The sequence below is a fragment of the Entelurus aequoreus genome, linkage group LG09, assembly GCF_033978785.1.
Source record: "Entelurus aequoreus isolate RoL-2023_Sb linkage group LG09, RoL_Eaeq_v1.1, whole genome shotgun sequence".
Taxonomy (NCBI): Eukaryota; Metazoa; Chordata; class Actinopteri; order Syngnathiformes; family Syngnathidae; genus Entelurus; species Entelurus aequoreus.
Genome location: NC_084739.1, coordinates 78,148,702 through 78,164,064, shown reverse-complemented (window position 1 = coordinate 78,164,064; position 15,363 = coordinate 78,148,702). Strand labels below are relative to the sequence as shown.

At 41.4% G+C, this 15,363-nt stretch overlaps 1 protein-coding gene and 1 long non-coding RNA gene across 14 annotated transcripts in view; one reads left to right on the top strand and one right to left on the bottom strand.

Annotated features, from left to right (window-relative positions):
- The window catches only part of b3gnt2b (UDP-GlcNAc:betaGal beta-1,3-N-acetylglucosaminyltransferase 2b), a 68,316-nt gene that overhangs the window by 40,163 nt on the left and 12,790 nt on the right, over positions 1 to 15,363 (top strand). The window contains exon 3 of one of the 6 annotated variants that reach the window (XR_009827352.1): positions 7,026 to 7,160. The exons of 3 other annotated variants lie outside the window; for them this stretch is intronic. Coding sequence is in view for 1 of the 3 variants with exons in the window: in XM_062059500.1 (XP_061915484.1) it covers positions 15,216 to 15,239 (24 nt within the window). In the remaining 2 variants the exon portion in view is untranslated. Of the gene's footprint in view, positions 1 to 6,167; positions 6,299 to 7,025; positions 7,161 to 15,025; positions 15,240 to 15,363 lie in introns of those variants that run through there. 2 more of the 6 variants (XR_009827353.1, XM_062059500.1) reach the window with 2 other exon arrangements.
- Positions 8,616 to 15,325, bottom strand: LOC133657776 (uncharacterized). 8 transcript variants are annotated; one of them, XR_009827360.1, is made up of 6 exons: positions 14,467 to 15,325; positions 13,183 to 13,364; positions 12,996 to 13,076; positions 12,125 to 12,562; positions 11,570 to 11,631; positions 8,616 to 11,508 (listed from the first exon to the last, which is right to left on the bottom strand). It is a non-coding gene; the product is annotated as an uncharacterized LOC133657776 (long non-coding RNA). The 8 variants fall into 8 exon arrangements; XR_009827361.1 differs by having other exon boundaries at positions 8,617 to 12,183; positions 12,331 to 12,367; positions 12,442 to 12,562; XR_009827358.1 differs by having other exon boundaries at positions 8,617 to 11,508; positions 12,442 to 12,562.

Here is a 15,363-nt window from a genome sequence, read left to right as displayed (position 1 = left end):
TTTCTGCCTCCTATTTCACAATTATCCTCAAACAAGGAGGTTGCCGAGTCCCAGTGAGCACGACTTAATACTTTATATTCCTTTGTAAATACTTCTAAATAAAGCTTGTAAACATTAATACACAGCATTAAGCTGCAAACAAGTTTTAACACTACAGCTGAGTAAAAACAGTAATCGGCGTTCTTCAACACACAGATGTCCCTCAAAGCTATACTGTCATAAAAATATAAAAGTAATAAGAAATAAACGCAGACTCAAATGGCGGCTAAAATGTCATATAAAAGTTTTAAAAAGGCTCCAAATGTGTTCAACCAATCAGCGCTCGACAGAACAGAGCGTCCCTTGGAATTTTCCAAAGTACCACGTAGAGATCCCAATTACTTCCTGGTGGAACTGTATTTATATGGGAAGTTTTTTGACAGAAATGCAGGGCAAAGTTCCTGTAGAGGTTCCTTCGGTGGAAAAGACCCGCCGGAGCCTCATTTCAAGTTTCTGCCCTGCATTTGATCTTTAAACACGCAAATTATGCAATTTTCCGGTGAGAACGTGTCAAAAACAATGGAAATCATTCGGAATATACATTTATAGCACCATTAAAGATGGGCTATATGGCCTAAAATCTATATGGCGATATATATTGCAGCTTCCTGCGATAATGATATACATGAAAATATATTATTTGGTATATAAATGATTATAGAATAATTTCAAAACAAGTTACAAAGGCTCATAATTTGGCTGCTGACATATGCAGTAACGCAGTGGTCCCCAACCCCCGGGCCACGGCCCGGTACCGGTCCGTGGATCGATTGGCCGCACAAGAAAAAAAAAATATATATATATTATTTTATTTTATTTTATTTTTTTTATTAAATCAACATAAAAAACACAAGATACACTTACAATTAGTGCACCAACCCAAAAAAACTCCCTCCCCCATTTACACTCATTCACACTCATTCGCACAAAAGGGTTGTTTCTTTCTGTTATTAATATTTCTGGTCCTACATTATATATCAATATAGATCAATACTGTCTGCAGGGATACAGTCCGTAAGCACACATGATTGTATTTTTCTATGACAAGAAAAATACGGTATACAACACTTTGCATATATTCAGTTAACGTTTGGTGTTGTATCATATTAAAAGGTTCAGTTCAAACTTAATAAACATAATAAATCATGTACTAAAAGTCGACCAATCACAATCCTTACGATGCAAGGTTGTTTTTTTATTTGGTGGGGTGCATGTGAGGCTACGTGGGAGAGTTTGGAAGGCATTGTAGCGAGCGTCAATGCAGTGGCCTAAAACAAGTGCAACTTTTTTATAATACAAACTTACACTGTCCCTTGAATGGCAACATAAACGAAATGGGGCAACTTCCTCTACGCGATCATTTGGTTTATGTCCCAACATCACTGCGTGTGCTTCCCTTTTTTGTGGTTGTCAACGGAAGTTGCTGTTGGTTTCACACTGCTGCGATGGTTGGGTGGACAGGGGTGATTAACAATAAACACGAATGCAAACCAGAAATCGTAGTTTAAGGATTTTGATGTTTTTAGGTTTTAGGCTTAGGCCCTGTCCACTGGAGGTGGGAATCTTTGGGTACCTCACAATTCGATTACGATTACGATTCAGGAGCTACGATTTGATTGAAAATCGATCATTGATGCATCTTTAATTTATGTATATTGATTAGGGGTGTAACGGTACGTGTATTTTTATCGAACCGTTTCGGTACGGGGGCTTCGATTCGGTCCGGAGGTGTACCGAACGAGTTTCCATACGGACATATTAAGTAGCGTACCGCACGTTGTGTAAACAACGCACACTGAGGCACAACACACGGTTTGCTAGCAGGACAACAGAGCTGGAAGACCCTCTTGCCTCGTTAAGATCTCCCGTTTGGGAACACTTCGGCTGTGCGGTGCGATACAACAATGGAGGACGGAGGTTTGCCGACATTGTTTAGCAGCGGTAAGGCATGCTTCTGCCAACACGTCAAACATGCTAACCCATTTGAAGCGGCACCGCCCCCAAGTGAACATCGTTTCAACAAAGATAGAAACGAGCAAACAGCTCCCACCTCTTACTGCCAAGTCAGCCAGGCTGGGGGGGAAAAGAAAAGTTTATCTGAGGCTGAGTTGACTTGAAACTGTTAAATGTTGCACTTTTTATATGTAGAAGAAAAGTTTTGTCATTTTATTTAATCTGAACAACAACTTCCATCCATCCATCTTCTTCCGCTTATCCGAGGTCGGGTCGCGGGGGCAGCAGCCTAAGCAGGGAAGCCCAGACTTCCCTCTCCCCAGCCACTTGGTCCAGCTCTTGATTAACGTGGACCCCGACTCAAACAAGTTGAAAAACTTTTTTGGGTGTTACCATTTAGTATGTACTGTACTGTGCAATCTACTAATAAAAGTCTCAATCAATCAATCAAAAAAAGCACTTTATATGTAGAAACGTTTTGTTAAGAAACCATTCTGAGCCTCATCTTATTTAGTTTTTATTTTAAAAATGTTGACCACATTAACCCTGGCAATGGACCCTATATGTATGTTATGCCATTGTTTACAAATTTGGTAAATAAATAACCAAAAAATTTATATTTTGATGTTTTTTTACTGTACCGAAAATTAACCGAACCGTGACCTCTAAACCGAGGTACGTACCAAACCGACATTTTTGTGTATCGTTACACCCCTAATATTGATGCAGTTTTACACTTCTTAAGCGTTGCAACTTTTTAAAAAACTGTGCATTTGTAACAAGAAACAATCAAATTAATTCCCACATGTATTAAATGTAATGTAAATGTGTGCAAAACTGGAACATCCATCCATCCATCCATCTTCTTCCGCTTATCCGAGGTCGGGTCGCGGGGGCAGCAGCCTAAGCAGGGAAGCCCAGACTTCCCTCTCCCCAGCCACTTCGTCTAGCTCTTCCCGGGGGATCCCGAGGCGTTCCCAGGCCAGCTGGGAGACATAGTCTTCCCAACGTGTCCTGGGTCTTCCCCGTGGCCTCCTACCGGTCGGACGTGCCCTAAACACCTCCCTAGGGAGGCGTTCGGGTGGCATCCTGACCAGATGCCCGAACCACCTCATCTGGCTCCTCTCGATGTGGAGGAGCAGTGGCTTTACTTTGAGCTCCTCCCGGATGACAGAGCTTCTCACCCTATCTCTAAGGGAGAGACCCGCCACCCGGCGGAGGAAACTCATTTCGGCCGCTTGTACCCGTGATCTTGTCCTTTCGGTCATAACCCAAAGCTCATGACCACAGGTGAGGATGGGAACGTAGATCGACCGGTAAATTGAGAGCTTTGCCTTGCGGCTCAGCTCCTTCTTCACCACAACGGACCGATACAGCGCCCGCATTACTGAAGACGCCGCACCGATCCGCCTGTCGATCTCACGAACCACTCTTCCCTCACTCGTGAACAAGACTCCGAGGTACTTGAACTCCTCCACATGGGGCAAGATCTCCTCCCCAACCCGGAGATGGCACTCCACCCTTTTCCGGGCGAGAACCATGGACTCGGACTTGGAGGTGCTGATTCTCATCCCAGTCGCTTCACACTCAGCTGTGAACCGATCCAGTGAGAGCTGAAGATCCTGGCCAGATGAAGCCATCAGGACCACATCATCTGCAAAAAGCAGAGACCTAATCCTGCAGCCACCAAACCGGATCCCCTCAACGCCCTGACTGCGCCTAGAAATTCTGTCCATAAAAGTTATGAACAGAATCGGTGACAAAGGGCAGCCTTGGCGGAGTCCAACCCTCACTGGAAACGTGTCCGACTTACTGCCGGCAATGCGGACCAAGCTCTGACACTGATCATACAGGGAGCGGACCGCCACAATCAGACAGTCCGTTACCCCATACTCTCTGAGCACTCCCCACAGGACTTCCCGAGGGACACGGTCGAATGCCTTTTCCAAGTCCACAAAGCACATGTAGACTGGTTGGGCAAACTCCCATGCACTCTCAAGGACCCTGCCGAGAGTATAGAGCTGGTCCACAGTTCCACGACCAGGACGAAAACCACACTGTTCCTCCTGAATCCGAGCTGGAAACTGGAACATAAGTGCCCCAAAATAAAGGAGCTGGTCGGATCTCTCGGGTGAGGTGGCTCGCTTCAGTCAGCCAAATTTTAGAACTGTCTGCATTAGTTTAGTTACAATAAATAAATCGATTATTGATTATTGGCGTTTACTAATCGATTCTATAATCGTCCATGTCCGAATTGCGATGCATCTAAAAATCGATTATTTCCCCCCCTTTTACTGTGCACACAGGAACATTTTTTTTGTATTTTTGCCGGGCTATAAAAAGAAACCCATCCACACGGTGTCTGACCAACAATAAGTCATGTCAAGTCATATAATGTTTCACCACAAGCACACATCAGGGGGTTTACATGTATCTTGTGGTGTATCGCAAGGGTCAGTCCTGGGACCAAAATTATTAAATTTACATACCAATGACCTCGAAAGACGCACAGCTAATATCGTATTTTCCGGACTATAGAGTGCACTGGTACGTAAGCCGCACCCCCTAAATTTTAGAAGAATTTTTATTTTTTTTAAAATATTAGCCGTAGACATATACAAAAGGGGGCAGCACGGTGGGGTTAGTGCATGTGCCTCACAATACTAAGGTCCTGAGTAGTCCTGAGTTCAATCCCGGGCTCGGGATCTTTCTGTGTGGAGTTTGCATGTTCTCCCCGTGACTGTGTGGGTTCCCTCCAGGTACTCCGGCTTCCTCCCACCTCCAAAGACATGCACCTGGGGATAGGTTGATTGGCAACACTAAATTGGCCCTAGTGTGTGAATGTGAGTGTGAATGTTGTCTGTCTATCTGTGTTGGCCCTGTGATGAGGTGGCCACTTGTCCAGGGTGTACCCCGCCTTCCGCCCGATTGTAGCTGAGATAGGCTCCTGCTCCCCCCCCCCCCGCGACCCCAAAAGGGACAAGCGGTAGAAAATGGATGGATGGATGTACAAAAGTACATTGTGAAATTTATTTACACAGAAAGATTCTGCAAATGTTTATTTATATACCGTAATTGTTTCCAAACGGTGTCTGTAACACGCCATTAAAACGGATGATCAAACAAAACAGAAGTCATCGTCATGGACCCTTTAGCTGCGGAGGCTAGCTCTCAAATCAGCTAAACAGACTCAATAACGTTTTGGTGAATTTACTGAGGAATTTGTGAAACTGAAACAATACAAAATAATGCCGTTGTATGTTAATATTACTAACACAACCATTTGTAAACGTGTTAGTATATAAGCTAATGCTAACGACGCTAGCTTGATTACATTACGATAGCACACACAAATATGCATGAAAGCACTTATACGGACATCACGCATGGGACGGTTTGGTAACTAAGAATTGTTTTAGTTATATTTTAAAACTTACAAACGTTGCTTGGACTGATGAATGAAGAATCTATACAAGTAGGAACGTTATGGACGATTTAGAAATATTTCACTACTGGATTAGGAAAAATTAATTCTGAACCAAAAACCACTGCGTACGCTTCTCTGGTGTACAAAGGGGCTCTTATTCATCCCAATTCTATATCAATTTGTAATTTTCAAAAAATATACATATACTGAAAACTTTCGGACTATAAGGCGCTAAATTTTTACTACGCTATAATCCCTGCGGCTGATAAAACGGAGCGGCTAATTTCTGGATTTTTCCTCTCTGTTGGCCAAAATACAAATAGTTTTAATTAAAAAAACTAGCAAAAAAAACTAAAAAATGTGTGTTATTGTTTGTGCTATAGTGCCATCTTTTGGACAAGTTTGCTCACTGCAGGCGCTGTGGTGCTGCAGTGCCCTTCTGTTTAGAGCTTTCAACCGGATGTACAAGTGCCGTTTCGTCTTCTAGTTGTCCATAGCATTTCTACTCATTTGGATTCTTCAGTCATCACTCCAAGCAACATTTTTAAGTTTTAAAGTATAACTAAAACACTTTTTACTTACTAAACCATCCCATGTGTGATGTCTGTAGGAGTGTTTTCATGCAATTTTGTACATGCTATTGTAATGTAATAAAGCATCATTAGCATTAGCTAATATGCTAACACATTTGCGAGTGTCTGTGAGTGTATTATTAACTTACAATACAATTCTTTTGGTATTTTTTCAGTTTCATAAATTCACCAAAATGTCACCTTGGAGTTATTGAGTCTTTTAAGCTGATTGGAGAGCTAGCTTCCGCAGCCAGTGGGTCCCTGACGATGACTTCTGTGTTGTTTGATCAGCCGTGTTAAGGACACTGTTTTGAAACAATTAAGGTATGTAAATAAACATTGTCTAAATAACTAATTTCATAATGTATATATATTCGGCTTATGTCCGGTGCAGCTAATACGTGGGGAAAAAAAATTTCTTCTCAAATTTAGTGGGTGCGGCTTATATAGTGGTGCACTCTACAGTCCAGAAAATAGTGTGCAGGCCGATATTATCGGACATTTCTAATATATATATATATATATATATATATATATATATATATATATATATATATATATATATATATATATATATATATATATATTATTACAATCTTTTTAAGTTAAGTTTAAGTTGCTTTTAGGCCATCTCCATGCAAGCAGAAGGGGCTTTTCTAACCTGTAAGCTGTTTTGAAAAAGTTTAATTACAAATATTATACCAAATAATACATTGCAAGAATCTTTTTGAATCGAGAATTGTGCTGAACCGAATCGTCACCCCAGGAATCTGAATCGGATTGATTCATTAGGTGCCCAAAGATTCACACCGCTGGTTATTACCAGTTATTTTTTTTTACATTTAATAGCAGTAATAATATCAGTCTTTGTCACCTGTAACACAGCATTTTTTGTGTTTTAGCTTTCTTGTTTAATTGTGTTTGCATAATGTGCCAGTAGTCAATAGAACAAAGCTGTCTGGCTGCAAATGTCCCCCCAGGTTGCACTTTGCACACGTCAAGTCAATGAATAATCTGTCGCCTCCTTTACACAGGGAGCCTGCAGAGTTCATGAATCACAGCCACAAGGGTCGCCTTTTATTATATGGAACCCATTCAACTCCGAAAATTATCTTGTTTTATGTCCTATGAATCTTCCAGTCAGATAATAAAATGCATCCTTGACTGTTCCTGCCGTGATAAATGTTTGAAGTCATGAGTCAGTGCACCATATGCCATGCAGTTGCTGTGTGTTTAGCTTGGTGCTACCGGGGGTTAATTAGACGTTAGCAAGCTCTGCTCTTGTCAACATGTTGTTCAGCCTTCCTCCTCCTCCCCTTGTTGCCCTCCATCCCCAAGAGTCTTCTTTTTTTTGTGTGTGTGTGTGTGTGTGTGTGTGTGTGTGTGTGTGTGTGTGTGTGTGTGTGTGTGTGTGTGTGTGTGTGTGTGTGTGTGTGTGTGTGTGTGTGTGTGTGTGTGTGTGTGTGTGTGTGTGTGTGTGTGTGTGTGTCAGGCGATGCTGGGAACAGGGAGATAATTATCCCGGGGAGAGGGATGCCATGTCTCGTGCTGGTTCTCTGATAGTCGGCTGTGTTTAGGAGCACCGTTTGAGAGCCGAAACAGTTGGGCGGAGTAAACAAGGATTTATACGGGAGTGGCAGTGCAGACATGTTGCTAGGAGTCGGTTGGACAGGAAGTGCTTTAGCTCGTATTGACTTTGATCTAGCAGGTGGAGTTTCCTCACATTGTGTTAATTATCAACGAGTTCAAACTTGAAATTGCAAACTTGAAAAATGCTAATGCAACTTCACAGAGCAGCCAGCCAGCTGTTTGTCTTCTACTGAAAATTATTATATGAGTGCGGGGGAAAGAAGTAATGACTAAGGCAGGGGTGTCAAACGTAAAGCCCGCGAGCTGGATCAGGCCCGCAAACAAGTTTTATTCGGCCCGCAGGATGTTTGCTGAGTATAAAAATTAGGCGACATTTTTTAATGAAAGAAACTGCTGTTCTAAATATGTCCACTGGATGTCGCAATAGCAATTCTTTGTATCTTTGTAGATGATGCTACATATGTAAAAAAAAAAAAAAGTAAACCACACCATTCGAGGAAAATGAGCAAACTACATAAATAACATCCTGTAATTTGATTTTGATATTTGTTTTATCTTGATAGATTGAAAAATAACATTAATGAGTTACTGATGAACATTATAACATCATTTATTTAGAAAGTATAAATAACGACAAATAAAGGTAGAATACTATTAACTGCAACATGTAAGTGTAAAAAAAACCCATTAGGATTAGTACATTTTCAAAATGTGCTTGTTCTATTTTTAAACAAAGAAAACTATCTGAAGTTGTCTTTATTTTTAAGTTATCGTGCTGTGATTTTACCAGTCCGGCCCACTTGGGAGTAGATTTTTCTCCATGTGGCCCCCGATCTAAAATGAGTTTGACACCCCTGGACTAAGGTGTAGGGATGGGCGACATGGCTGAAAACTGTATCACGATATCAGTGTTTTATATTGATATCGATAATTGTTTATATTTATTATGACCTAAGGAAAACAAAGACCAGGGGAAAAATACATTAATGTAATTATTTTTATTTCAAATGTAACCTTCCTCTGTTTATAAACCTCTCAGCTATCAAGGCAGAAAGGAAAGGAAATGTCAACAAAACTGTAAAATCACATTGAACACTTAACAATAACATCTTAAAATGAAGGTGCAAAAATAGGGAATATGTGTAATAATAAATATAAATAAAGTGTAAGAAAATTGTACAAAGTGTGAAAATGTAAACCTAGAGAAACCTGAGAAGTACTTTCTGCAGGTTTAGTGCCAGGAAGTTACAGCTGTGCTCTTAAGGGTGAGCGCGGAAAAGGTGGCGCGGTTTTGCATCATTTACAAACCACATTGGTGTGCCTGTTAGAAAAAAATCGGAGTTATAAGATTCTTTTATAGGTCAAAGTTCACCCAGCCCTTGCCCCACACACACTTTCTCCAAATTAAACCAAAATGGTCTCATTCGTTTGTGCCGGTTTAAGCAGTTGAAATGGTTGTTTATGCTGCTTTCGTTTCTGAGTTATTAATGATTCTTTTACAGGTCAATCAAAGGTGACTCAGCCCCCCGCTCTCCAAATTAAGTCAAATTAGTCTTTCGTTTGTGCTATGCTTGTGCAGCAAAAATTATTGATTGAGCTGCTTTCGTTTTCGAGATATTAACGTTTAAAATTTCCGGAAGTGATGTCATCGTGAACCTACTCAGAGTTCCTCAAATTAGGCCAAAATAATCTCAAAGTAAACCAAAATAGTCTCATTCGTCTGTGCTAGGTTCTTGCAGTTGAAATGATCAATTGTGCTGCTATACTTTATGAGTTATTAACGATTAACTATTTAGGAAGTGATATCACGACCGAACCGGAATTCTCAGTTTTCGACCAAAAGTCTCATTTGTGGTCCAAACAAAAAATAGTGGTCTCATTTGTTTGTGCTATGCTTTTTCTGGTTTGTGCCGTTCAAACTGTCGATTGTGTTGCTTTAATTTATGACTTATTAATTACGGCACAAATGAATGGGGACGGCGTGGCGAAGTTGGGAGAGTGGCCGTGCCAGCAATCTGAGGGTTGCTGGTTCAATCCCCACCTTCTACCAACCCAGTCACGTCCGTTGTGTCCTTGAGCAAGACACTTCACCCTTGCTCCTGATGGGAATGGTTAGCGCCGTGCATAGCAGCTCCCGCCATCAGTGTGTGAATGTGTGTGTGTGTGAATGGGTGAATGTGGAAAATAGTGTCAAAGCGCTTTGAGTTCCTTAAAAAGGTAAAAAAGCGCTATACAAGTACGACCCATTTACCATTTACGTTTCAAATTAGTATCATGAACAAGGCTTCACTGCCTCTGGGGGGCGGTAGACAGACTGGTACACCTATGGAATTGAAAGTTTTAACGCAGCTTTTGCAAGTTTTACTTTTCCAGCTCAGTAATTATAAAAAGTAGTAAGTATACAAAGCTTAATGCACACTGATAATGCAGAAATGCAAGGTTAATTAGCTTTCTAATTTTATGCTACCATTTAACATTTACTCATTTGCAAATGCATCAGACCTAAATACAAGTTAATTTGCAAAGAAATTAACATGGGTAAGCGTTACCTATGCATGTAAAAGATAGAATGTAAGTGGTTTTCAAATGCATTGCATTTGCTGTAAGGTTTAGATCAATTTTTAATGATTTTAATCAGGCCCCATGTTGGGTACATGACACTTTAATTAGACATTGCAGAAATAAAGTATTTGATACTAATTGTATTTATTTCTTCTTAAAACTAGATGGCCAAAAAATCAGCAGTAGACAGGGATTCCATCGTTTTAGTTCTCTGCACATCAAAAGATGCCATACTCCAAAATGGCAACATAGCCACTCCAAATGCCAATATTTGGACCGCGCCGAGTGAGCAGCTGGGGAACGGCCTAACTGCAAAGGCCCTTTATACCTTTGTTAAATTAAACAGACACATTTGGTCAGCAATAGGCTTTAGTCATCAAACAAGTTATCCTGTGACTATTGATGACACCGATTCTTCCGCTTCTCATTCTGATGGACCAAATGTTCCTTTTGAAAAATGGATCAAATTCATTCCGGAAAAGGTTGAACACAAAAACAAACAATATCAAGCGAAATGAAGGAAATATATAATTTTAAAGCCTGGCCCCTGGACTCATGTTATTACTGAGCTCATTTTGAAGGTGATGAAGAGTCCCTGTACGTTTTTTAAAGAGAGCCAAGGGCTATCCATCAATCACTAGCAATTACATTGACATAAAAGGCTATACTGTAACGAGTGTCACGGTCATGTCTAATTAACATGTGACAGAGAACCTGCAATTAACAGCCCCATGGTGTCCAAATGCTGCAAAACACAGATGACTCCCTGCACACTGGCTGTTCAAAGCGTTTTCTGTCTGGAGCCATTGAACTGTGCGAGGACAGGATGCAACCCAATGTCTGGAGGGCATCACAGGCACACAGGCTTATGGACTTTGGAGATCCAGATCTAACTCATCTACCCGATTTGTCCACCCTGCGCAAAGCAAAACAAGAAAGGAATGATTTGGAATTAGGTGACAAAAATCACATTTAATTATTGCAGCTGTTAAAATACAGTTCACCTCACAGTGGAAGCATCAGAGACATTGGACTGGACAAGTTTTTCTGTCACTACTGGAGTCAAACACGGATGCATGTGTACAAGACCTTCATATAGAAAACCCACCAGACAGTTTTGATGCAACTGGATCAGTTGTAAGAAAACTGACAAGGCCAAATGGCTCATATCTTTCTGTATCAGGGTGTTCTGACAGGGCACAGCAGTCTCCCAGTGGTGCAAATGCTGTCAGAGATACATGACCTTAATGCCATCGCACATTGGCTGACCGGTGCAGGTGCACCTGTCCCAAAAGAAGTTGTGAGTGATTTTTTTCTCTGGCCATTCTAGGAGCTCTTGTGAAGGTGTTTACTCCTTATCCTGACCTGAAAAGTTACATCAATTAATTCCTTAACATTTTACTTGGTAAACAAGATGCAAAACTACCACATTGTTTTGTCAGGGTTGATGTTGCACACTGCATCAAGATGATCTGCAACTGGGACTGCCTGAAGAAAAAAAACTCAGGATTAAAGATTTTTTTTATAAGGTCTATAGTGCAGCTTCTTTAAATCAGTCTGTGGAGCATGCAAAATAACTGTTGTGCGCTATCACTATTTAAGCCGAAGGTAATGATAGTTCTGGAGTCCGTTTCTCATCAGAAAGGTGCAAGAAATACCGGAGGGCACAAATTGCACAAGAGTGTGTCGCCGTCCCAGATGACAAGGGTGAAGAACAGCAACAAGTGGATGCATGTGCTCAGATCCAGACTGACGCCCGGCAGTGAGTAACTGAAATGTGTGAGGTGAGCAGGTCATTTGCCATGGCTGATGGGGATCGCGAGAACATCCACTTCCTCCCTGACATTATACCCCATATAATACCACTTGCGAGTTACTTACCACTCTGGACAGGAATAATGGTGCCACTATTTCAGTTAAGCCACAGTTGAAGCAGAGTTCAAAAATATAAAACAAGATATTTTCAAACATGAAAACTTACTGAGGTGAGCAGGTCACTTGCCATGGCTGATGGAGATCGTGATAACATCCACTTCCTCCCTGAGATTATTACCCATATAATACCACTTGTGAGTTACTTACCACTCTGGACAGGAATAATGGTGCCACTATTTCAGTTCAGCCACAGTTGAAGCAGAGTTCAAAAATATAAGATAAGATAAGATATTTTCAAACATAAGAACTTACCTATAAGGGTGGATTTTTTTATTGCTCGCCGTCTTTCCTTCATCGAAGGAAACATGCGGGTTTGTTATCTTAAAAAAAACTGTAAAAAAAGAAAAGAAAAAGGATGCTTACCCCTGTGAGGAGTCTGATGCTGCCACAAACACACACCGAACATATAGAGATGCCGTGGAAAACTGGATAGGCCAAGTGGTTCCACCCAAAAAAAATGGCTGCGTGCACTTCCATCTGCAAGCTGGAAAAAAGTAAAACTGCAATTGATAAAAGCAGCCTCTTAAAGTCGATAAATCGAACGTCTCTGTGCTTAACACTTGTGCATTTGATGCTTTTAGTCAGAGCTTATGTAGCACTTTCTGTGACAGCATTTCTTCTGAAAATGTTGTAGGTTGCAACGAACACAGCAACCAGTTCCCTAAACTGGTAAAAGCCATCTCCACACCGTGTGTGACACAACAGGTCTGTTTAGAGAGGGCAAGACACCTGAAGAAAAAAATTGAAGCTGTCCAACTAACATCTGGTAAGCTACAAATAGATGCACATTGCAACATCTCCACTATGAGACAGAGAACATTTGCAAAACATCGCAAGTGCTTATTTGTCAAAACAATGTTCTTCACCGTATGGCCACCTAAGCAAACAAAGCACAAAACGATTGCATTCATCTCTACCTCCATTAGTGTCCTCCAGACTTCTGGCATCTCTCATCTTGCGACAGCTGCGGAAGAAGGACTCAGCCTTCCTGGCTCTGCCTGCCTCCGGACAATCAGAGAAGACACCAAAACAGGAAACGGTTAATGTGCAGGGAGGGCTACCCACAGTTACAGGCTGGGAGAACTTATTTGGATTGACACTGACCTTGGCAGCCATTGCTCAGCCACTCCAGCACAAAGGGAGATACCAGAGAGTATTTCCCTGGCGTGAATTCCCTTCCAACATGATGATCTAAGGACTGACCTTCACAGTGAGGGCAGTCATTGCTTCTCCGGCAGGCTTGACCCAGGATGCTGTTGTATATGATGTATCCTACTGCAAGAGGGCTGCATGTGTCCGAAGTGGTGTACAAACAGGATCAGGAAAGACAGGATTCTGCCGGGAACTCTCGTTCAACCCTTTTTCGATTACGCATGCACCTCCTGGTACCCTAGCACCTCCAAAACCCTCAAATCTAAACTCCAAACATCTCAGAACAAGCTAGTCAGGTTACTTCTAGACCTCCACCCCAGATCCCACCTCACTCCTACCCACTTCTCTAAAGTGGGCTGGCTCAAGGTGGAGGACAGAGTTAAACAACTTGCATTGCGCCTAGTCTAAAAAATCCACTACACCTCCCTGATACCGAAGTACATGTCAAACTACTTCCTTAACGTAAATGACCGCCATAACCACAACACCAGGGGGAGCTCCACTAACCACGTTAAACCCAGATTCCAAACTAACAAAGGTCTTAACTCATTCTCTTTCTATGCCACATCAGTGTGGAATGCGCTCCCAACCCCAACAGGTATAAAAGAAAGGGCATCTCTATCCTCCTTCAAAACCGCAATAAAAGTTCACCTCCAGGCAGCTACAACCCTAAACTAACACCCTCCCCGGATTGCTAATAATCAAATGTAAACAATCAAATGCAGATACTTTTTCTTATGCCTTCTGATCTCTCTCTCTCTCTCTCTCTCTCTCTCACTCTATGTCCACTACTTTCTGTCCATATCCTACCCCCCTACCCCCCCCCCACACCCCTGATTGTAAATAATGTAAATAATTAAATGTGATTATCTTGTGTGATGACTGTATTATGATGATAGTATATATGATAGTATATATCTGTATCATGAATCAATTTAAGTGGACCCCGACTTAAACTAGTTGAAAAACTTATTAGAGTGTTATCATTTAGTGGTCAATTGTACGGAATATGTACTTCACTGTGCAACTGGAAACTTTCTTCTGATTTATAGTTAGTGTTTACGTTCATTTTTGTTCTACATTCATATTTAAATGTTCAATCTTCATATTTTATATGCAGTCACCTTTCAAAATATGTATCTACAAATACACAGTTGTTCCAGTTGTCTGGACAAGACGGATTAGGAAATTTGTCAGATTAAAACAAAGAGTGTGTAAAAATAGGCTATTACTTACCGATCATTTAAGTGGTGTCCTCAGTCCCTACTAAGTCTAAAACTCTTTATGTGTTATGTTGATACGTATTTTTTAAATCCATCCATTTTCTACCGCGTATTCCCTTCGGGGGCGCTGGAGCCTATCTCAGCTACAATCGGGCGGAAGGCGGGGTACACCCTGGACAAGTTGCCACCTCATCGCAGGGCCAACACAGATAGACAGACAACATTCACACTCACATTCACACACGAGGGCCAATTTAGTGTTGCCAATCCACCTATCCCCATACATATAAAAGTAACAAAGACATGAAATATGCGTAATATGAAAGAAACGCGTCAAAGGCAAAGCAACAAAACAAAGTTATTCCTGTGGCGGTGACACGACAGCAACAAAAGGGTTTAAAAAGCAGACAAGAACAAACGGGTTAAAAGTGGACAACATTGAACGTTCGTAGCAGCAGCATGCGGGACATGAGCACAGCGGCACACGAGGGCCAATTTAGTGTTGCCAATCAACATATCCCCATACATATAAAAGTAACAAAGACATGAAATATGCGTAATATGAAAGAAACGCGTCAAAGGCAAAGCAAGAAAACAAAGTTCTTCCTGTGGCGGTGACACGACTTGTACACGACAGAAACAAAAGGGTTTAAAAAGCAGACAAGAACAAACGTGTTAAAAGTGGACAACATTGAACGATCGTAGCAGCAGCATGCGGGACATGAGCACAGCGGGAACAACAGAAAACAACTTCCTGGTCTAATGCGAGCGGGGACTTCACTTTGGGTATCGTAATCTTTTAAAACTCATCAATTATAGCAACACAATCGGCAATTTCAACGGCACAAACTACTACTTCTTCTTCTTCTTGTGATTTTATGGCGGTTGGCAAGCAACCTTGTGGTGAGCA